We start from the raw sequence: 25,254 nt of genomic DNA on the forward strand, positions 1-25,254 counted from the left end.
GAGAACAGGAGAGAGAGAGAACAGGAGAGAGAGAGAGAGAGAGAGAGAGAGAGAGAGAGAGAGAGAGAGAGAGAGAGAGAGAGAGAGAGAGAGAAAACGAGAGAGAGAGAGAGAACAGGAGAGAGAACAGGAGAGAGAGAGAACAGGAGAGAGAGAGATAACAGGAGAGAGAGAGAGAGAGAACAGGAGAGAGAGAGAGAGAGAACAGGAGAGAGAGAGATAACAGGAGAGAGAGAGAGAGAGAACAGGAGAGAGAGAGAGAGAGAGAACAGAAGAGAGAGAGAGAGAGAGAAGAACAGGATAGTTAGAGAGAGAGAGAAGAACAGGAGAGAGAGAGAGAGAGAAGAACAGGAGAGAGAGAGAGAGAGAGAGAGAGAGAGAGAGAGAGAGAGAGAGAGAGAGAGAGAGAGAGAGAGAGAGAGAGAGAGAGAAGAACAGGAGAGTTAGAGAGAGAGAGAAGAACAGGAGAGAGAGAGAGAGAAGAACAGGAGAGAGAGAGAGAGAGAGAGAGAGAGAGAGAGAGAGAGAGAGAGAGAAGAACAGGAGAGAGAGAGAGAGAGAGAGAGAGAAGAACAGGGGAGAGAGAGAGAGAGAGAGAGAGAGAGAGAGAGAGAGAGAGAGAGAGAGAGAGAGAGAGAGAGAGAGAGAGAGAGAGAGAGAGAGAAGAACAGGAGAGAGAGAGAGAGAGAGAGAGAGAGAGAAGAACAGGAGAGAGAGAGAGAGAGAGAGAGAGAAGAACAGGAGAGAGAGAGAGAGACAGAGAGAGAGAGAGAGAGAGAGAGAGAGAGAAATGAAGGAAGGAAGATTGCTCTAGCTGCTTCCTTCATCTGCGTTCCTCTTTTAGTTTCCTTTTGGATGGTGTCATGCAGAAACACTGAAAAACCATGCAACATGTGACACGTGTATGACCTAAATGTCAGTGTTTTTCAAATTCTGGAATATGATCTGTGGAAAATATGCATCTCTAAGGTGATCATACATTTAGCAGGAGGTTAGGAAATGGAACTCAGTTTCCAACTAATTTTGTGGGCAGTGTGCACTTAGACTGTGTTCTCTCGAGAACCAGGTCTACCTATGGCGGCCTCTCTCAATAGCAAGGCTATGCTCACTGAGTCTGTACAGTCAAGGATTTTCTTACTTTTGTGGTGAGGTATTCTGCCACTGTGTACTCTCTGTTTAGAGCCAGATAGCATTCGAAATTGCTCTGTTTTTGTTTGATTCTTTCCTGTGTGTCAAATTGTTATCTTCTTGCTTAATTTGGTGGGGTCTAATTGTTTTGCTGTCCTGGGACTCTGTGGGGTCTGTTTGTGAACAGAGCCCCAAAACCAGCTGGCTGAGATGACTCTTCTCTAGGTTCATTTCTCTGCAGGTAAGGGCTTTGTGATGGAATATTTAGGCATCACTTCATTTTAGGTGGTTGTAGAATTGAACAGCTATTTTCTGGATTCTAGCGGGTATAGTCCTAATTCTGCTCTGCATGCATTGTTTGCGGTTTTGCGTTGCACACAAAGTATATTTCTGCATAATTCTGCTTGCAGAGTCTCAATTGGGTTTGTACTATTTTGTGAATTATTGGTTGGTGAGTGGACCATATACCTCACAACCATTAAGGGCAATTGGTTCTATAACTGATTGAAGTATTTTCAGCCAAGAATGTCGAGTTTATGTTTCTTTTGATGGCGTAGATGGTCCTTCTTGCTTTGTTTCTCAGATCGTTCAAATCCTGGTGGAAGTTACCTGTGGTGTTGATGTTTAAGCCACAGTAGGTATAATTCTCTGTGTGCTCTACGGCAACGGTGTCCAGATGGAATTTGTATTCGTGGTCCTGGCAACTGGATCTTTTTTGGAACACCATTATTTTTGTCTTACTGAGATTTACTGAAAGGACCCAGGTCTGACAGAATCTGTGCAGAAGAGCTAGATGCTGCTGTAGACCCTTCTTGGTTGGGGACAGAAGGACCAGATCATCAGCAAACAGTAGACATTTGATTTCTGAGTTCACCCCACGGCCCTGAGGAAAGAAATGTGTTTATTTGCCAATTTTAACTGCACACTTGTTGTTTGTGTAAATTAATTGTATATTGCAATATGTCCCCCCCCCCCCCCCCCCCCCCCCCCCCCCCCCCCCAACACCGCTTTCCATAAATTTGTATAGCAGGCACTCATGCCAAAAGGAATCAAAAGCTTTTTTGAAATCACAAAAGCTTTTGTTTTGGTTGGTTTGTTTGTCACTAAGGGTGTGCATGGTATATGCGTGGTCTGTTGTACGGTATTTTGGTAGAAAGCCAATTTGACATTTGCTCAGGACATTGTTTTCACTGAGGAAATGTTGGAGTCTGCTGTTGATGATAGTGCAAAGGATTTTTCAGAGATTGCTGTTGACGCTGATTCCACTGTAATTATTGGGGGGAAACTTGTCACCGCTTTTGTGGATTGGGGTGATCAGACCTGGATTCCAAATACTGGGGAAGATGCCAGAGCTGAGGATAATGTTGAAGAGTTTAATAGCCATTTGAATTTGTGATCGGTGTATTTGATCATTTCATTTAGTATACTATACCATCAACACCACAGGCCTTTTTGGGTTGGAGGTTTTATATTTGGTCTTGTAGCCATTCCAATGTGTTTGGAGAATCCAGTGGGTTCTGCTAGTCTTTAGTAGCTGATTCTAAGTTCAGTATATGATCATGTACAGTATATGTTTTTGTTCTTGGTTTTTTGTTATATGTCCAAAAAGGTTGGATAAGTGGTTTATCCATATATCTCCATTCTGGATAGATAGCTCTTCGTGTTGTTGATTGTTTAGTGTGTTCCAATTTTCCCAGAAGTGATTTGATTCAATGGATTTTTCAATCACATTGAGCTGTTTTCTGGCATGCTATTCCTTCTTTTATCTTACAGTATTTATGCATTGTTTTAGTGATTCACCATAGAGAAGGCGTAAGCTAAGGTTTTCTGTGCCTGTGTTTTGGGGTCTCTCTCCTCTGATGACCACTGTATTTATCCCCTTCCCTCTGTCTCTCCCTCTCAATCTCCCCTTTTCCTCTCCTCCGCTTGCCTTCCCACTAATGTCTATGACAGGTGTTCTCCCAGGTGTCTGTTTGAATAGCCTGGGTCCGCCTTCAAAGCCAGCATCAGCACTTCCCCCCCCTTCCCCCTTCTCAGAGAAAACTAAAAGGTCTGTCCTCCCCCCTTTCCTCCCACATCTCTCCCTTTTTTCCTCCCTTCTCCCCCCAGCAAGGGGAGAACTAAAAGGCCTGTCCTCACCCCTCTGTCCTCATCTCTCCCCTTCATCTCTCCTGACAGGAGCTGCGTGTTTGGCATGGGGAGGTAAGCTCCATCGCTGGGCTGTTCCATTATAGTCCTCTAAGCAACACACAGGGGGACTCTAATAGCGTCACATAGAGAGAGGGGCAGAGAGTGAGAGAGGGATGAGGAGACAGTGAAGAGAGAGACAGACACACAGACAGACGAGGTAGGGACGCTCAAAAGGGATGTGGTTACAGGGATAATGGGTCAGCTTTGATAAAGACTGGGCTGCCATTAAAATGCATGAATAGGTCTGCTCTGACTGAATAGTGAATAGTGGTTGTTACTCCAGTTACTTCTCAATCAATCAGAGACTCGTTTCAACTAGAGGACAGCAGGTAAATGTAGACTCACTTTCACCCCATTTCAATACCTGACCTCCATTTCAGGTCTGTGTGATTGTGCAGGGCTGAAGCCAGCCAACCCTTAGGTCCTCCGGGACTGGGTTGGATAGCTCTCTCCTGCTGCTGTGTATGGTTCAGGCTAACAGGCAGGAGGAGGAAGAGGAATAGTTTGAAGCAGCGTCCTTCCATCTCTTTAGGCATGCTGGCAGGCTCAGATCCTCTCCTACTAACTGGGCAGCAGCAATGTTCTGTGCTCATCGATTTGGGCCCTGGCACACCTAATGACACCTCCAGTTAGAACAGAATGAAGAGGGAGCTGCCTTGTTTATCCCCCAGCTCAAGACAAGACAATAAAGAGCGTGTGTGTGCACGCGGGCGTACAGATGTTGAAAGACATGGTTCATTTCAGGACTGCCAGAACCATTTTACAGAGTACAGAAACAGTGTGCAAAACTCACCAACCCCAGTCCTCTTCCACATACAAAAAAAAGACAAGAGCACCAAAAACAAAGGACCACTGGGCACAGATGTTAGTTTAACGTCGAGTTTTGATTTACAGTTGGTTGAGTTGTCAACTAACGTGAATTCAACTTGAAATCAACAACAAAAAATGACCATGTCATTGGATTTAGGTTCAAAGTTGGGTGAAAAAAAAGACTAAATGTCCTTATGTTGATGTCTTCTTACAAATCCAATCAGTTTTACACCTTTATTCAATCACATTGATTTATTTAGTTGAAATGACGTGGAAACAATGTTGATTCAACCAGTTTTTGCCCAGTGGGGAAACATTGACATTGGCACACTGGTGGCAGCTGCTCACATATTATGTCACTCTGTTGTGACCGTGCTGAAAGAGCACTTTGTCATAGAAGCCTAAGTCTGTGTGTGGTGACATGCTTTCATTCATCCATCCATCCTTCTCAGTGCAGAAAAACAGGTCGTTGTGCTGTAGAATCAGACCAACATACAGCATTCACCCATTTCACTCAACCTCTAGCCGAAATGTGCATTCGTTTTTAAGTACTATATCTCTTGACACATTGATGAAAATAATCATGGCCTCTAAACCTTCAAGCTGCATACTGAACCCTATTCCAACTAAACTACTGAAAGAGCTGCTTCCTGTGCTTGGCCCTCCTATGTTGAACATAATAAACGGCTCTCTATCCACCGGATGTGTACCAAACTCACTAAAAGTGGCAGTAATAAAGCCTCTCTTGAAAAAGCCAAACCTTGACCCAGATTTTTTTTTTTTAACTATCGGCCTTTATTGATTCTCCCATTCCTCTCCATTTATAAAAAAAAAGCTGTTGCACGGCAACTCACTGCCTTCCTGAAGACAAACAATGTATACAAAACGCTTCAGTCTGGTCTGGTTTTAGACCCCATCATAGCACTGAGACTGCACTTGTGAAGGTGGTAAATTTCCTTTTAATGGCGTCAGACTGAGGCTCTGTCCTCTGCTCCTAGACCATAGCGCTGCGTTTGATACCATCGATCACCACATTCTTTTGGAGAGATTGGAAACCCAAATTGGTCTACACGGACAAGTTCTGGCCTGGTTTAGATCTTATCTGTCGGAAAGATATCAGTTTGTCTCTGTGAATGGTTTGTCCTCTGACAAATCAACTGTACATTTCGGTGTTCCTCAAGGTTCCGTTTTAGGACCACTATTGTTTTCACAATATATTTTACCTCTTGGTGATGTTATTCTGAAACATAATGTTAACTTTCACTGCTATGCGGATGACACACAGCTGTACATTTTGATGAAACATGGTGAAGCCCCAAAACTGCCCTCCTTGGAAGCCTGTGTTTCAGACATAAAGAAGTGGATGGCTGCAAATGTTCTAGTTTTAAACTCGGTCCCAAGAAACAAAGATATCTTCTGTTGAATCTGACAATTAATCTTGATGGTTGTACAGTCGTCTCAAATAAAACTGAAGGACCCTGATCTCTCTTTTGACGAACATATCAAGACTGTTTCAAGGACAGCTTTTTTCCATCTACGTAACATTGCAAAAATCTGCATAAAGCACTAAATAAACTTCAGTTAGCAGCCGTGTTTAGCACTAGAATCTTGACTAGAACCAAAAGATTTGATCATATTACTCTAGTGCTAGCTTCTCTACACTGGCTTCCTGTTTAGGCAAGGGCTGATTTCAAGGTTTTACTGCTAACCTACAAAGCATTACATGGGCTTGCTCCTACCTATCTTCCGATTTGGTCCTGCCGTACATACTGTACCTACACGTACGCTACAGTCACAAGACTCCAGCAAACAGCTGGAGGCAGGGCGTTCTCCTATAGAGTTCCATTTTTATGGAATGGTCTACCTACCCATGTGAAGACTCATCTCTTTAGTAGGTCCTATGATTGAGTGTAGTCTGGCCCAGGAGTGTGAAGGTGAACGGAAAGGCACTGGAACAACGAACCGCCCTCGCTGTCTCTGCCTGGCCGGTTTCCCTCTCTCCACTGGCCCTGTCCGGGAGTACCGTAGCATGGGGCCTACATTGTCTCCTGACCCCTCCTGTTTCAACTCTCTAGAGACAGCAGGAGCAGTAGAGATACTCTGAATGACCGGCTATGAAAAGCCAACTGACATGTACTTCTGAGGTGCTGACCTGTTGTCCCTGCGACAACCACTGTGATTATTATTATTTGACCCTGCTGGTCATCTATGAACATTTGAACATCTTGGGCATGTTCTGTTATAATCTCCACCCGGCACAGCCAGAAGGGGACTGGCCACCCCTCATAGCCTGGTTCCTCTATGTTTCTTCATAGGTCCTGGCTTCCTAGGGAGTTTTTCCTAGCCACCGTGCTTCTACACCTGCATTGCTTGCTGTTTGGGGTTTTAGGCTGGGTTTCTGTACAGCACTTTGTGACATCAGCTGATGTAAGGATTTTATAAATAAATTTGATTTGATTTAGTCATACCTGGGTTCAAATAGTATTTGTGTTCTTTCAAGGAGTGTTTGATTGAGTCTTGCTTGAGTGTCAGATGGAGGGGGTTTGACACTTTTGGAACTATTACATTAGTCTTGGCTCTGGTCTGGGTACATGTTCTTTAGCTAACAGCTCACAGACACAGTTCAGGTAGGCTAGTGTACATTAGATTATTATTGATAAGAGCGCAAATATTTGTATTTGTCAACGGCAGTCAAGCATCAATCATCATGTCACCAGTATCAGACCCCCAATATTATTGGAAAGGAGCATCAAGACCGGCCGTGCACTTTCATCCCCGTGTGAAGGCCATCATAATTGATTTCATCTGAAGCCTAATAAACTGCATGGTTTTGTAGTGGGAGACCACATATCATATCGCGTGACTCCAAGTTTACTTCGATGATGGTTATTATATCAATATGAGCATAAAAATGTTTCCACCGCCATTTCTAGCATAATTAATTTTACCAACACAAAAATATCCCACCATGTCAAACTAACTAACTATCTGTCGGCATTCATAAAATTCTACCGAAACTTCATTTTTGTTTTTCTGTATTTTTTTTATTACCTTTATTTAACCAGGCAAATCAGTTAAGAACAAATTCTTATTCACAATGACAGCCTAGGAACAGTGGGTTAACTGTGTTGTTCAGGGGTAGAACAACAGATTTTTACCTTGTCAGCTCAGGGGTTCGATCTAGCATCCTTTCGGTTACTGTCCCAATGCTCTAACCACGAGGCTACCCCGCCGCCCGAGTATAACTTTACTCACATAAAAACGGTGGTTTATGATGTACAATCTCCAGGGCTGGAATACTAAAAACAGGTCCCACACCACCACGAGCCTTCTCTACCTGATGCACTGTAATCCCACAGTAGACCCCTGTAACAGTAGCTACCTCCATATAGACATCACACCAAACACTCACTCTTTCACCACCCCACCACCATCCTAGGAAAACACTCCAGTCCCAAAACCACAGAATCAATACCAGCAAGCCAACTGCTGCCAGGAAAGTTAAAGAAGGAGCGGCAGAACAGGAGTAGAGAGAGGAGGAGGAGAGAATAGGAGACAGATAAGTGTGGTTTGTTAAAGACCACTGACAGGGTTCGATAGGCTACATTCTAAATGTAACCCATTACAGTTAAGTGTCCAAAATGGTCATCAGTAACGTAATTTTGAGATTACCCAAAATCAGTAACGTAATTTTGAGATTACCCAAAATCAGTAATGTAATTGGATTACTTTCCCCTTAAAGAGCAACTTTCATGAAAAGTTGTTTTAATCGAAAACCAGGATGTTTTAGGCTTAGTTATAGTGAAACACATTCATTCTGGTCTTCATTTCGACAGTTCATTGCCAGGGTGATATATTGTTCTTTTAGTAGTACTGTATCTAGCTGTTTTTACCCCTAGCGGTTAAACTCCACCATTGAAATGGTGATGTAGAGGCACCTTGAGAAGGTTCCTCTGTCATCTCAAGGAAGGGGTTCATTATGAAATACACTCCCTTCTAGATGTGCTGGGTGGTACCACCTCAAGGAAGGGGTTCATTATGAAATACACTCCCTTCTAGATGTGCTGGGTGGTACCACCTCAAGGAAGGGGTTCATTATGAAATACACTCCCTTCTAGATGTGCTGGGTGGTACCACCTCAAGGAAGGGGTTCATTATGAAATACACTCCCTTCTAGATGTGCTGGGTGGTACCACCTCAAGGAAGGGGTTCATTATGAAATACACTCCCTTCTAGATGTGCTGGGTGGTACCACCTCAAGGAAGGGGTTCATTATGAAATACACTCCCTTCTAGATGTGCTGGGTGGTACCACCTCAAGGAAGGGGTTCATTATGAAATACACTCCCTTCTAGATGTGCTGGGTGGTACCACCTCAAGGAAGGGGTTCATTATGAAATACACTCCCTTCTAGATGTGCTGGGTGGTACCACCTCAAGGAAGGGGTTCATTATGAAATACACTCCCTTCTAGATGTGCTGGGTGGTACCACCTCAAGGAAGGGGTTCATTATGAAATACACTCCCTTCTAGATGTGCTGGGTGGTACCACCTCAAGGAAGGGGTTCATTATGAAGTACACTCCCTTCTAGATGTGCTGGGTGGTACCACCTCAAGGAAGGGGTTCATTATGAAATACACTCCCTTCTAGATGTGCTGGGTGGTACCACCTCAAGGAAGGGGTTCATTATGAAATACACTCCCTTCTAGATGTGCTGGGTGGTACCACCTCAAGGAAGGAGTTCATTATGAAATACACTCCCTTCTAGATGTGCTGGGTGGTACCACCTCAAGGAAGGGGTTCATTATGAAATACACTCCCTTCTAGATGTGCTGGGTGGTACCACCTCAAGGAAGGGGTTCATTATGAAATACACTCCCTTCTAGATGTGCTGGGTGGTACCACCTCAAGGAAGGGGTTCATTATGAAGTACACTCCCTTCTAGATGTGCTGGGTGGTACCACCTTAAGGAAGGGGTTCATTATGAAATACACTCCCTTCTAGATGTGCTGGGTGGTACCACCTCAAGGAAGGGGTTCATTATGAAATACACTCCCTTCTAGATGTGCTGGGTGGTACCACCTCAAGGAAGGGGTTCATTATGAAATACACTCCCTTCTAGATGTGCTGGGTGGTACCACCTCAAGGAAGGGGTTCATTATGAAGTACACTCCCTTCTAGATGTGCTGGGTGGTACCACCTCAAGGAAGGGGTTCATTATGAAGTACACTCCCTTCTAGATGTGCTGGGTGGTACCACCTCAAGGAAGGGGTTCATTATGAAATACACTCCCTTCTAGATGTGCTGGGTGGTACCGCCTCAACGCTCACTATAAAAGCAGGTGACCGTGTGCTTTATTCGGCAATGGCCTTGGTAAGTGGAGTGTACCAATACATTTTGCATGATGCTTCCTTGACTAAATTCAAAAGGCAGTTAGGCACATTTCATTTTCATTTATGACTTAATTCAACGTTTTTGATTACCGTTTCATACACATCTATGTGCTTTTATGAAGAAAACAAAATGTAGGCTATGACGATTATATGTTTATAATCGTAGCTACATCCATCGTAACAAGAAATAGATGACAATGGTGGTCATGTCAAGTCATTGTATTCTTCCCCAACTGCTATGACTGATTGGTGGTGCAGTATGCTAAGACAGTTGGCTCATATTTGTGAGTTCTAATACCACATTGGGCAGATATATATAGATTTAAAAAATATAAAATTAACCCCTTTTTTGTGGTATCCAATTGGTAGTTACAGTCTTGTCTCATCGCTGCAACTCCGTACAGACTCAGGAGAGGCAAAGGTCGAGAGCCATGCGTCCTCTGAAACACAACCCAACTAAGCCGCACTGCTTCTTGAGACAATGCCCACTTAACCCAGAAGCCAGCCACACCAATATGTCAGAGGAAACACCGTACACCTGGCAAACGTGTCAGCATGCACAACGGGACAAGGACATTCCTGCCAGCCAAACCCTCCCCTAATCCAGATGACGCTGGGCCAATTGTGCGCCAACTGGTGTCCCAGTTGCGGCCGGCTGCAACAGAGCCTGGACTCGAACCCAGAATCTCTAGTGGCACAGCAATGCAATGCCTTAGACCACTGCACCACTCGGGAGGCCTCAGGCAGATATATATATTTTTTCAAATCCTTTATCTACATTATTTATTGCCTGCCACACACTTGTAATTCTGAAAAGTGAAAGCATGTCTGTGAGAAGGGATGCCCTGGTAGTAGTTGTAGGTTTTTACACAGTACCCAAGACCATTTGACCATTGGAAAAATGTAAATACTGCAATGTGAGCTGGATTGAATTAATCTTCATTTCCAAGGTGATGATTGCACTTTTCTTCCCAACACAATACCGCAATAAATGTGAGTCCACGTTTATTTTGCGTCCCATGGGGGATTCGAATTTACACCGCAAGTGGCAATAGATGTCAGCAAATAAGTGCCTTAACACTGTGAGTTAAATGTGCATCATAAGCAAATACGTCCCTGGACATCATTTTATTATCAGAGCGTGCCAGTGGACTCCTGGTATATTTTAGTGAGAAACTTTTGGAATCAGGTACAACTAACTTTACCCACCCCCAAAATGAATATTTACTAGCAATTCCTCCCAACCACTACTTCTCACCTGAATTTGAAGGGGTAAGGGCAAAGGCGGAAATTGGGGTTGAGAGTTACCCTTTAAGAGGCATAAGACGACGACAAAAAGGATCCACCAAACGCATTTGGTGTGTCATCATAGTGGACTGACTTTTGGTCAGACTCGTTCGAGTGGAATTAACTTAAAACTGGCACCTTTTTTCCAAAGGCTGAACTGAATGTCATTGAGAATACAGAAATAATGTCATAATGTACTTTTACACAAAGATCCTTTTGGAATTGAAAAGTAATCTAAGTAATCAGAGTTTTTCAAAAGTATCCAATCTGATTACAATATTTTTGCTGGAATAACTGATTAGTTGTTTTTTGTTGTAATCAGATTATATGTAACTGGACATCACACAGCAAGAGAAGAGAGGAGGTGGACTTATTTTACCTGGATGAGAGACACGTTGTTGAGACTCAATCTGAAGAGGAAGTTTCTGTGTAAAAATGACAGAGAGGAAATAACAGTTTAAACAAACAGTTAATAAACACTTAGTTTACACGGCAGTTGTGTGTATTTTCTGTTACAGAAAGAGTCAGAAATGGCACCACAGGTCCCAGAGTGGGTTGCCGAAAGAAAATAAAAACTGGGGCCCGTAGTTTTTCCTAATCTGGTAACCTAACCAGGTAAACCTCTGGACCTTACACAATAAGAAGTGATTCATCTGTTGTGAAAAGGTTTAATATGGGCTATGATGGGACCAGATTGTTTCTAATCAGGTAACATGGTTAAAAAAAATCATGGCCCTTGGCGAGGATGAAAACTCGCGAGGATGCAACCGTGTAGTCCCTTACGGAAAGAATACATGAATTTCACATATGATAACGTGTTTTTGTAACACTTCACATGTGACATTTCACATGTGAAATCATGTGTTTTTTCACAGAATGAAGGGTACCGTAACATTTGTGTTTATTCCCATCCTGCCCACAACTGGCAGAACCCAAGTGATCATCAATTCGGAGAGCAACTATGGAGCGAGATAGCTGCCAAAAGGTTGACAGTACATATCGTTAGGATTGTAAGAAAAGCCATAGTAAATTGTTAGGATGGTAAGAAAAGCCATAGTAAATTGTTAGGATTGTAAGAAAAGCCATAGTAAATTGTTAGGATGGTAAGAAAAGCCATAGTAAATTGTTAGGATGGTAAGAAAAGCCATAGTAAATTGTTAGGATTGTAAGAAAAGCCATAGTAAATTGTTAGGATTGTAAGAAAAGCCATAGTAAATTGTTAGGATTGTAAGAAAAGCCATAGTAAATTGTTAGGATTGTAAGAAAAGCCATAGTAAATTGTTAGGATTGTAAGAAAAGCCATAGTAAATTGTTAGGATTGTAAGAAAAGCCATAGTAAATTGTTAGGATTGTAAGAAAAGCCATAGTAAATTGTTAGGATTGTAAGAAAAGCCATAGTAAATTGTTAGGATTGTAAAGAAAAGCCATAGTAAATTGTTAGGATTGTAAGAAAAGCCATAGTAAATTGTTAGGACTGTAAAGAAAAGCCATAGTAAATTGTTAGGATTGTAAGAAAAGCCATAGTAAATTGTTAGGATGGTAAGAAAAGCCATAGTAAATTGTTAGGATTGTAAGAAAAGCCATAGTAAATTGTTAGGATTGTAAGAAAAGCCATAGTAAATTGTTAGAATGGTAAGAAAAGCCATAGTAAATTGTTAGGATTGTAAGAAAAGCCATAGTAAATTGTTAGGATTGTAAGAAAAGCCATAGTAAATTGTTAGGATTGTAAGAAAAGCCATAGTAAATGGCTAGGATTGTAAGAAAAGCCATAGTAAATTGTTAGGATTGTAAGAAAAGCCATAGTAAATTGTTAGGATTGTAAGAAAAGCCATAGTAAATTGTTAGGATTGTAAGAAAAGCCATAGTAAATTGTTAGGACTGTAAGAAAAGCCATAGTAAATTGTTAGGATTGTAAGAAAAGCCATAGTAAATTGTTAGGATGGTATGAAAAGCCATAGTAAATTGTTAGGATTGTAAGAAAAGCCATAGTAAATTGTTAGGATGGTAAGAAAAGCCATAGTAAATTGTTAGGATGGTAAGAAAAGCCATAGTAAATTGTTAGGATTGTAAGAAAAGCCATAGTAAATTGTTAGGATTGTAAGAAAAGCCATAGTAAATTGTTAGGATTGTAAGAAAAGCCATGTGCGAAACATGAAATATAAATGTTAAATTAGATCTGTAAACGTATGACTATAAATGTACATTTACACATTCAATTTGTAGTTTACGTCTCCCTTTACTCGGTTACAGATCTTTTTAATCGATTGAAACTTTTGTCAGTATTGTGGCATCTGCAAAGGCCATGAACCAAACGTAGCTAGTTTAAGTTAGCTTGTCATTCAAAAACTCTAGCCCAGACATTAGATTTTCTTTGCAGCTTCCGGCTTCATTTGAAAATAAAAGTCTAGAGCTTGTTTTAGAACTGCATTCAATAACGACGTTACACCAGTATATGGCGTAGTATAGGCTTCAGTTGTATTAGTGAATTCCACTCTGTATGTAGGCTTGTTATAGCCCTTTGTGTTGCACAACCCCATCACGCAGAGGCTATATCCATATCAATAAATGTGACAAAACAAAATATTGATTAAGTTTAGGCTATAACCTGTCCTGAGCGAAATAGTCAAGGGGTCCCAAATGGTCTAGACTATCTATAGCCTATTCTTATTGACTGGTCTGTTTACCCTGCATCAGCCACTGCACGGGCCTCTTCAACTATTTAGTTTAACATTTATTCAGAGGGATATATTTTGAGGCCTGTGAGCTAAGGTCTTTTTTTAAAGGGACCCCTATTATAAAACACAAATAGAGTTAAAAAAATTATTCTGCAGGACACCATCACACTAAAGATGAAGGGCTATTTTTATTTGGATCGGCCTAAATTAAACTTTGAATTATTAAAGTGATAGGATAAAGAACTTGATCATTTTGAATACACACACATGGATTTCAATAAACAAATGGATAAGACTGTTCTATTCTCTTTGATTTAGTTCCTATTGCAACTCAGACAAATGACTGAATGGATGACATACTGACTGACTAAATTGAATGAAGGATGAATGAAATGTTGAAATATGTTGCAATGACGAGTTGCACGCATCATGCATGCTGTGGACTTCATTTGGTTAGTAGGTAAATAGGTCTATATTAGGGTATTAACCTACATTTAACCTCTCACTTGTTCATTTCAAAGTCCATATGTTTCATATAAATCATGAAAAATTTGTTTAAATTCATATTAACCGCTCATGCAGAATATGCTTTGGCAAGATTAAGCGATTTAATAAAATATCCAATAAAAATATATTTTGAGTGACTCCAGTGGTTATACATAATTCATAGTCACCAAACATCTCTAATCATTCTATATACTATTGGTTATGATTACTGATCCCTGGTAGATACTACTGGCTATGATTGCAGACAGAGCCCAGAGAATGGAATAGTGCAGTATTGAATCCGTCATATTTGATAAGGTGCATGCATGGGGATGTCCACGTCACCCAGATATATGCCCATGCTTTAGAGATACACCTAGCGGACTGAAACTTCACTGTTGTAGGCATAATACAGCTAGTGCTATCTAGACTTATGCTGCCAAACAAATCCATTACAATAGCTACCTAAATGTGAAGTAAACTCAACTGAGGAGTAATAGAAAATGGAGACTTAACGTGCAGGATACCTCTTTCCGGGATTCCCTGACTTCAGTTTTTTTATACTGTGGTACACTTGTTCACGTAGCAAGCCTAAAATGTTAATCTATAAATCATAAAATGGTGTTTGTATGTTCACAGGTGAAATTTCATGTTTTACGTTTCACGCATGGATTTTATTATGATCTAACAATTTACGTATGGATTTTATTATGATCTAACAATTTACGTATGGATTTTATTATGATCTAACAATTTACGCATGGATTTTATTATGATCTAACAATTTACGTATGGATTTTATTATGATCTAACAATTTACGTATGGATTTTATTATGATCTAACAATTTACGTATGGATTTTATTATGATCTAACAATTTACGTATGGATTTTATTATGATCTAACAATTTACGTATGGATTTTATTATGATCTAACAATTTACGTATGGATTTTATTATGATCTAACAATTTACGTATGGATTTTATTATGATCTAACAATTTACGTATGGATTTTATTATGATCTAACAATTTACGTATAGATTTTATTATGATCTAACAATTTACGTATGGATTTTATTATGATCTAACAATTTACGTATAGATGTTATTATGATCTAACAATTTACGCATGGATTTTATTATGATCTAACAATTTACGTATGGATTTTATTATGATCTAACAATTTACGTATGGATTTTATTATGATCTAACAATTCACGCATGGATTTTATTATGATCTAACAATTTACGTATGGATTTTATTATGATCTAACAATTCACGCATGGATTTTATTATGATTTAACAATTTACGTATGGATTTTATTATGATCTAACAATTCACGCATGGATTTTATTATGATCTAACAATTTACGTATAGATTTTATTATGATCTAACAATTTACGTATAGATTTTATTATGATCTAACAATTTACGTATGGATTTTATTATGATCTTAACAATACGTATGTTCAACCTTTCGGCAGCTAACTCGCTCCATACCCAGGGTAAATTTGGTTTGACATTTGATATCCCTATGGGGCTAGTTAGAGATCCTCAGTAAATTACACAATGTACATGTGACAATCATTTAAAGTCAATAGCTCCAAACTTCAATGAGTTACAAATCTCAAACCAACTATAAAATTGTAGAAATTCATATACAAATATTGAAAGCATTTAATGAGAACTAAAAGAACTTGGCCACTGTCCCACACAAACCGGCTGAAGCTAATTGGAGAAAGAAGTTGGCTAGCTTGTTAGCTAGTCTAGGCTAGCTCCAGACACAAGACCTGGTTAGACTGTTTCAAGTTATCTAGAAGGGTGAGTGACTAACTGTGTGCTGTTTTGGCAGAGTGAAAGTACAAACGCTTCTCATGTTCGAACACCCACATCAAAGCATGGCCCAAATCTGGTTCTCAGTCTCATTTCCTGATGAGGATAATTGAACCAAAGTTAAATCAGGAAGTTCAGACCCCCTTTAACCTGATTACCACTTTTGAATTTATTTCAACATTGTCTATGATAGAAAGTGAGGAATTCTCAGCAGCAGCGAAGTGCAGGGCCAGGCAGAGTGTTTTGCTTAAGTGATAAATGAACAAGAGATAAATGAAGGAATGCATTCTTACCTTGCACCCACTATCAGCTCATTCCTGGTCAGATCAAGGGTCAGTTGGGAGTAGTCTCTCACGCCCGGGTGGGAGAAAATAGAGATCCAAGGACTCAGGGCTGAAAGAAAGGAAGAAAAGAGTGCAAGGGATAGAGAGTGAAAACGAAAGCGAGAGTTAAGTAAAGTTAAGGACTACAAAGGATGTTTCTCTACTATATTGTAACATGAAGAATTGTCTTCTGTTGGGCTCCTGGTCTAGCCTGTTCAGTCGAGTTAAATTGAAGGTGACAGCAACATGAGTAACGTCTCTGAAATAAATCTAATAAGAGAGATTCGTAACACTTCTAATTCACATTGAAGTGGGTTACGATAGACGTCCTGAAAACACACTGGAATCACCCTGTGCTCTGATATGGTTGTCATGATCTATTTTGTGTTGTTATAGGTCCAAAACAGTGTAGCATCCTCTATATTGTCATAAAAAAACAGCCCATTATCACTGATTTCACCTTTGCATATGTTTTCAGTTAGCCAAATAATGTGAAAGTATTAAGTAGCCTCACCTGATGTCTTACAGGTGCAAACATGTCTGTTGGTGAGAAACGACCTATACGCTGTGGCTCGCAGCAGCGAAGGAGTGAGTGGGTAGATTGTGATTGTGTCCAGCTACCGGTAACCCCCCTCTGCCGAGACCCCAGTGGGATCCAGCAGAGAGGGACAATGCTGTCTGAGACCACATCAAGCCTACTGAGCCTAACGCAACCAGTCAAAAAGAGCCCTTCCAGGAAACACTCCCCAGCGCCTACTGCTTCAGACATTTGACAGTCGCTTCACAAATCAAAAACAATTTCTCTCGGCAGAGTCACAAGAAGTCACACAATGCACCTTGTAGAGTGGCGGGTCCAGAAAGTGCTCAGCTGATCTCCATGTGATCGGCGCGTGGGTTTGCCAAATGGATTTCACCACATGAGAGATTGCAAGGTGAATGGGATTTGTTAATTTTATGTGTAGAACACAATATTGAAGTGGTTGGTTGCTTGGATAAAGCGTTGCAGTGTGTTTAGTAAAATATAACATGACAGAAAACATAGACATATTTTTTATTTTTTTATTCCCAGAATTCCCAGAGTATTTATTTTGGCCCCCTGCAAAGACAACCTTGGACATCTTCAGTTTGTTTACTGCATTAAAAAAATGCATTTACCATTTTAAGAAGTTAATGATTGAATTTGAACAAAAATTATTAAAATAAGAAAAAGCTCAGTGGGGGGGGTTCTACAACGTATTAACAATACACGGGACGAGACCCGTAATAACAATACATGGAGCGAGACCCGTAATAACAATACACAGAGCGAGACCCGTAATAACAATACACCGGACGAGACCCGTAACAACAACACACGGAGCAAGACCCGTAATAACAATACACGGGACGGGACCCGTAATAACAATACACGGGACGAGACCCATAATAACAATACACGGGACGAGACCCGTAATAACAATACACGGGACGAGACCCGTAATAACAATACACGGGACGAGACCCGTAATAACAATACACGGGACGAGACCCGTAATAACAATACACGGGACGAGACCCGTAATAACAATACACGGGACGAGACCCGTAATAACAATACACGGGACGAGACCCGCAATAACAATACACGGGACGAGACCCGCAATAACAACACACGGGACGAGACCCGTAATAACAATACACGGAACGAGACCCGTAATAACAATACACGGGACGAGACCCGCAATAACAATACACGGGACGAGACCCGTAATAACAATACACGGGACGAGACCCGCAATAACAATACACAGGACGAGACCCGTAATAACAATACACGGGACGAGACCCGCAATAACAATACACGGGACGAGACCCGTAATAACAATACACGGGACGAGACCGTAATAACAATACACGGGACGAGACCCGTAATGACAATACACGGGACGAGACCGTAATAACAATACACGGAACGAGACCCGTAATAGCAATACACGGAACGAGATCCGTAATAACAATACACGGGACGAGACCCGTAATTTATTTATTTATTTTATTTTATTTTACCTTTATTTAACCAGGTAGGCAAGTTGAGAACAAGTTCTCATTTACAATTGCGACCTGGCCAAGATAAAGCAAAGCAGTTCGACAGATACAACGACACAGAGTTACACATGGAGTAAAAACAAACATACAGTCAATAATGCAGTATAAACAAGTCTATATACAATGTGAGCAAATGTGGTGAGAAGGGAGGTAAAGGCAAAAAAGGCCATGATGGCAAAGTAAATACAATATAGCAAGTAAAACACTGGAATGGTAGTTTTGCAATGGAAGAATGTGCAAAGTAGAAATAAAAATAATGGGGTGCAAAGGAGCAAAATAAATAAATAAATTAAAATTAAATACAGTTGGGAAAGAGGTAGTTGTTTGGGCTAAATTATAGGTGTGCTATGTACAGGTGCAGTAATCTGTGAGCTGCTCTGACAGTTGGTGCTTAAAGCTAGTGAGGGAGATAAGTGTTTCCAGTTTCAGAGATTTTGTAGTTCGTTCCAGTCATTGGCAGCAGAGAACTGGAAGGAGAGGCGGCCAAAGAAAGAATTGGTTTTGGGGGTGACTAGAGAGATATACCTGCTGGAGCGTGTGCTACAGGTGGGAGATGCTATGGTGATCAGCGAGCTGAGATAAGGGGGGACTTTACCTAGCAGGGTCTTGTAGATGACATGGAGCCAGTGGGTTTGGCGACGAGTATGAAGCGAGGGCCAGCCAACGAGAGCGTACAGGTCGCAATGGTGGGTAGTATATGGGGCTTTGGTGATAAAACGGATTGCACTGTGATAGACTGCATCCAATTTGTTGAGTAGGGTATTGGAGGCTATTTTGTAAATGACATCGCCAAAGTCGAGGATTGGTAGGATGGTCAGTTTTACAAGGGTATGTTTGGCAGCATGAGTGAAGGATGCTTTGTTGCGAAATAGGAAGCCAATTCTAGATTTAACTTTGGATTGGAGATGTTTGATATGGGTCTGGAAGGAGAGTTTACAGTCTAACCAGACACCTAAGTATTTGTAGTTGTCCACGTATTCTAAGTTAGAGCCGTCCAGAGTAGTGATGTTGGACAGGCGGGTAGGTGCAGGTAGCGATCGGTTGAAGAGCATGCATTTAGTTTTACTTGTATTTAAGAGCAATTGGAGGCCACGGAAGGAGAGTTGTATGGCATTGAAGCTTGCCTGGAGGGTTGTTAACACAGTGTCCAAAGAAGGGCCGGAAGTATACAGAATGGTGTCATCTGCGTAGAGGTGGATCAGGGACTCACCAGCAGCAAGAGCGACCTCATTGATGTATACAGAGAAGAGAGTCGGTCCAAGAATTGAACCCTGTGGCACCCCCATAGAGACTGCCAGAGGTCCGGACAGCAGACCCTCCGATTTGACACACTGAACTCTATCAGAGAAGTAGTTGGTGAACCAGGCGAGGCAATCATTTGAGAAACCAAGGCTCTCGAGTCTGCCGATGAGGATGTGGTGATTGACAGAGTCGAAAGCCTTGGCCAGATCAATGAATACGGCTGCACAGTAATGTTTCTTATCGATGGCGGTTAAGATATCGTTTAGGACCTTGAGCGTGGCTGAGGTGCACCCATGACCAGCTCTGAAACCAGATTGCATAGCAGAGAAGGTATGGTGAGATTCGAAATGGTCGGTAATCTGTTTGTTGACTTGGCTTTCAAAGACCTTAGAAAGGCACGGTAGGATAGATATAGGTCTGTAGCAGTTTGGGTCAAGAGTGTCCCCCCCTTTGAAGAGGGGGATGACCGCAGCTGCTTTCCAATCTTTGGGAATCTCAGATGACACGAAAGAGAGGTTGAACAGGCTAGTAATAGGGGTGGCAACAATTTCGGCAGATAATTTTAGAAAGAAAGGGTCCAGATTGTCTAGCCCGGCTGATTTGTAGGGGTCCAGATTTTGCAGCTCTTTCAGAACATCAGCTGAATGGATTTGGGAGAAGGAGAAATGGGGAAGGCTTGGGCGAGTTGCTGTTGGGGGTGCAGTGCTGTTGTCCGGGGTAGGAGTAGCCAGGTGGAAAGCATGGCCAGCCGTAGAAAAATGCTTATTGAAATTCTCAATTATGGTGGATTTATCAGTGGTGACAGTGTTTCCTATCTTCAGTGCAGTGAGCAGCTGGGAGGAGGTGTTCATATTCTCCATGGACTTTACAGTGTCCCAGAACTTTTTGCAGTTAGTGTTGCAGGAAGCAAATTTCTGCTTGAAAAAGCTAGCCTTGGCTTTTCTAACTGCCTGTGTATAATGGTTTCTAGCTTCCCTGAACAGCTGCATATCACGGGGGCTGTTCGATGCTAATGCAGAACGCCATAGGATGTTTTTGTGTTGGTTAAGGGCAGTCAGGTCTGGGGAGAACAAAGGGCTATATCTGTTCCTGGTTCTAAATTTCTTGAATGGGGCATGTTTATTTAAGATGGTAAGGAAGGCATTTTAAAAAAAATAACCAGGCATCCTCTACTGACGGGATGAGATCAATATCCTTCCAGGATACCCCGGCCAGGTCGATTAGAAAGGCCTGCTCGCAGAAGTGTTTCAGTGAGCGTTTTACAGTGATGAGTGGAGGTCGTTTGACCGCTGACCCATTACGGATGCAGGCAATGAGGCAGTGATCGCTGAGATCTTGGTTGAAGACAGCAGAGGTGTATTTAGAGGGGAAGTTGGTTAGGATGATATCTATGAGGGTGCCCATGTTTAAGGCTTTGGGGAGGTACCTGGTAGGTTCATTGATAATTTGTGTGAGTTTGAGGGCATCAAGTTTAGATTGTAGGATGGCTGGGGTGTTAAGCATGTTCCAGTTTAGGTCGCCTAGCAGCACGAACTCTGAAGATAGATGGGGGGCAATCAGTTCACATATGGTGTCCAGAGCACAGCTGGGGGCAGAGGGTGGTCTATAGCAGGCGGCAACGGTGAGAGACTTGTTTTTAGAGAGGTGGATTTTTAAAAGTAGAAGTTCAAATTGTTTGGGTACAGACCTGGATAGTAGGACAGAACTCTGCAGGCTATCTTTGCAGTAGATTGCAACACCGCCCCCTTTGGCAGTTCTATCTTGTCTGAAAATGTTGTAGTTTGGAATTAAAATTTCTGAATTTTTGGTGGTCTTCCTAAGCCAGGATTCAGACACAGAATGAGCAGCAGTACCGGAGGAATCCGTGGCAGTACGCCATCCCGACGTGCTGCACTAGCAGCGTAATGACACTGGCCTCGAGGACGACATCAGGGACGCAGTGCGGGTCGGTCAGGGAGCTGATGGTGAAAGTCCCTGGTCAGTGAGCCGTCCAGGTTGTCCACTCCAGGAACCCAGCAATGCTCTTCTCGGCCGTACCCCTCCCGCGTCGCACTGCACCAGCAGCGGGAATACACCGGCCTCGAGGACGACCACAGGAACAAGGTAAGGTCAGGGCCAGTTGCAGCTGCCAAAGTTGCGACGGTGCGGGTCGGTCAGGGCCAATTGCGTCGGACAGACCAGTTGCTGCTGCCGAAGTTGCGTCGGACGGGCCAGTTGCCGAAGATGCGTCGGACGGGCCAGTTACAGCTGCCGAAGTTGCGTTGGACGGGCCATTCTGCGGTCTCCATTTGGGGTCGGTTATTCTGTCTCCGTGTAGGATTGGTTATTCTGTCAAATTGTATAAATGATTGGAGACAGGCCCAGGAATAAATAATAGGGGGGTTTAATACTCCACCCAAAAATACAACATGCTATGAAAGGCACTAAGCCCAAAACAAACACGTATACAAAAGTGAAAGAGCTGCAAAATCTGGACCCCTACAAATCAGCCGGGCTAGACAATCTGGACCCTCTCTTTCTAAAATGATCTGCCGAAATTATTGCAACCCCTATTACTAGCCTGGTCAACCTCTCTTTTGTATCGTCTGAGATTCCCCTAGATAGGAACGCTGCCGCGGTCATCCCCCTCTTCAAAGGGGGAGACACTCTAGACCCAAACTGCTTCAGACCTATATCTATTCTACCCTGCCTTTCTAAGGTCTTCAAAAGCTAAGTTAACAAACAGATTACCGACCATTTCGAATCCCACTCCGCTATCTGGTTTCAGAGCTGGTCAGGGGTGCACCTCAGCCACGCTCAAGGTCCTAAACGATATCATAACCGCCATCGATAAGAGACATTACTGTGCAGCCGTATTCATCAACCTGGCTAAGGCTTTCGACTCTGTCAATCACAACATTCTTATTGGCAGACTCAATTGCCTTGGTTTCTCAAATGATTGCCTCGCTTGGTTCACCAACTACTTCTTTGAATTCAGTGTGTCAAATCGTACGGCCTGTTGTCCGGACCTCTGGCGGTCTCTATGGGGGTGCCACAGGGTTCAATTCTCGGGCCGACTCTCTTCTCCGACTCTCTTCTCTCTTCTCTGTCAATGATGTTGCTCTTGCTGCTGGTGATTCTTTGATCCACCTCTACGCAGACGACACCATTCTGTATACCTCTGGCCTTTCTTTGGACACTGTGTTAACCTCTCTTGGGTAGGGGGCAGTATTTTCACGTCCGGATGAAAAGCGTGCCCAAAGTAAACTGCCTGTTACTCAGGCCCAGAAGCTAGGATATGCATATCATTTTTGGATAGAAAACACTCTAAAGTTTATAGCACTGTTCAAATTATGTCTTTGAGTGTAACAGAACTGATATGGCAGGCGAAACCCCGAGGACAAACCACCCCCCCCAAAGTTCAGCCTACCACCGTTTTCAATGGCTGTCACTTTTATTATAAGGCAAAATCCTCCCAGATTATAGTTCCTAGGGCTTCCACTAGATGTCAACAGTCTTTAGAAAGAGTTTCATGCTGGTTTTTGGAAAAATGAGCCAGAAATTGTAATTTTAATAGGTGGTTCCCAATTTGGGTGTAGTGTTTCCAAGCGCATGGAAGAGAGCGCGTTCTTTGGTATTTTTCTCCGGTAAAGACAATAACGATTCTCAGTCTTAAATTGTATCGTTTATTTACGTATTAGGGTACCTAAGGTTTGATTAAAAACATTGTTTGACTTGTTTGGAAAAGTTTATTAGTAACGTTTGGGATTCATTTTGTATGCATTTTGATGTTGGGAAACTGGGTGGATTATTGACTGAAGCACGCCAGCTAAACTGAATTTTTATGGATATAAAGAAGGACATTATCAAACAAAAGGACTATTTGTGATGTAGCTGGAACCTTTTGGAGTGCCAACAGAAGATCAAAGGTAAGGCATTTATTATATCGCTCTTTCTGACTTTCGTGGCACACCTGCCTGGTTGAAATATGTTTTTCATGCTTTTGTAAGCAGGGTGCTGTCCTCAGATAATCGCATGGTTTGCTTTTGCGGTAAAGCTTTTTTTAAATCTGACACAGCAGCTGGGTTAACAAGAAGTTAAGCTTTATTTTGATGTATTACAATTGTGATTTTATGAAAGTTAAATATTTATAATTCTGCAGTTTGAATTTCGCTCTCTACAAATTCACCGGATGTTGGCCAGGTGGGACGGTGCCCATAAGAAGAAGAACTAACCTACAGATGAGCTTCAATGCCATACAACTCTCCTTCCGTGGCCTCCAACTGCTCTTAAATGCAAGTAAAACTAAATTGTGAGAGTGAAGGAGGCTTTGTTGCGAAATAGAAAGCCGATTCTAGATTAGATTTTTGATTGGAGATGTTTAACATGAGTATGGAAGGAGAGTTTACAGTCTAGCTAGACACCTAGGTATTTATAGTTGTCCACATATTCTAGGTCGGAAACATCCAGCATGGTGACGCTAATCGGGCAGGCGGGTGCGGCAGCGAACGGTTAAAAAAAGCAAGGGCGCGATAGCGGTTCTGAAATGATTTAGTTGACCACACGCGGGTAGGCTATTGCTTCAAATCTATTGCAAGGATTGGATGTCTAGGAGTTTCATTAACCAACAATTTGATACATGCCTTCAATTGCATTAGCCTACCTTATTCCAATATTTTAATAATTCAGTCATTCCCCACACACAGTCATTCTTTCTGGATCCATGTAGTCGTGGTTTAGAAAACAGTGCAGTTACATGCCTCGCAAAGGATAGAACTGGCAGGAGGAGTATGGTTAACAGGTGCTGACTAGCAACCATCACACGTTTAAGAGCATAGTACATTTCATACTAAGCTGTAGGCAAAACTTTACCGAAATCATTAATGGGTTGTTTGTCAGAAATAAAAGTTTTGGCTTTGATACCGGCAATATCTTTCAGGCATAAAGAAAAGGAGGAAATTATAAAGTTGGCAGAAAAACGTCTTAGTATGAAAGGGATATAACAAACATCACACTCTAACATCAATCCCTTTCAGGTTGAACATGTAATTATGCTGTTTAATGTCTCATACAGGGGCATCTAGAACACACACACAAGCAGAATGAGCAGAAACATCTGCATGGATGTGTATGAAGCTGGGGGTGGGGGGGGGGGGGGTGGAGAGGGGGAAGTGGGTAAATTTTTATCACATGCAAACACCTCCTAAACTGTGTTAGATGAAACATGGTCATACGGGTGGGGGTGTGCAGAGAGCAACAGAGAATTTGTACTGTACAGTATATCTTCTTATAGTCAGAACAGATAAGAGCAGAGCTTAAGGGCTTGTCTTGCATCTTGCCTCTTGGCAATTTAAAGAGCTACTGCCTTTAAAAAGCAACAAATCCCTTTGAAAACAACTTATGTGGCATTGAGTCCATTATTCCAGTGTCACAATTAACTACAAAGTGTAAATAGGCATATTTTGGTCATAAAGTCAGTCTCATCTGAAACTGAGTTTGGAACATCCTTGCGTCACAACGGGTAAATGAAGGATGTGTTTTGATTTGATCCATTTGCCCACTAACATGGGGTGAACAGCTGCGGTGATAGCTCTCTATCCAATAGCATAGACAGTGAGACAGACCTGTCCAGCAGCTCCCACTTTGTTTACATAAGACATCACGTCCTGCATTGTTTTACTTGAGAAATACTGCACCAAACACCTTAGATGTAAAATTGGCAACTAACATATCCTCAGAAAAAAACATCACAATTAATTACAGATTACTTGAGTTATCTTAGATTCATCTTACGGATTTGGGGGAAGTGAAATAGGC

General features: G+C 41.9%; 1 protein-coding gene across 5 annotated transcripts in view; it reads right to left on the bottom strand.

The window, feature by feature from the left end:
- Positions 1-25,254, bottom strand: part of LOC109871046 (semaphorin-5B) — a 271,930-nt gene that overhangs the window by 146,954 nt on the left and 99,722 nt on the right. For all 5 annotated transcript variants that reach the window (XM_031805788.1, XM_031805787.1, XM_031805786.1 and 2 more), the window contains exons 4-5: positions 16,102-16,201; positions 11,187-11,232 (exon numbers count right to left, since the gene is read on the bottom strand). In XM_031805788.1, coding sequence (XP_031661648.1) covers positions 11,187-11,232; positions 16,102-16,201 — 146 coding nt within the window. The remainder of the gene's footprint in view (positions 1-11,186; positions 11,233-16,101; positions 16,202-25,254) is intronic.

This window comes from Oncorhynchus kisutch, linkage group LG26, assembly GCF_002021735.2.
Source record: "Oncorhynchus kisutch isolate 150728-3 linkage group LG26, Okis_V2, whole genome shotgun sequence".
In the NCBI taxonomy this organism is placed as follows: Eukaryota; Metazoa; Chordata; class Actinopteri; order Salmoniformes; family Salmonidae; genus Oncorhynchus; species Oncorhynchus kisutch.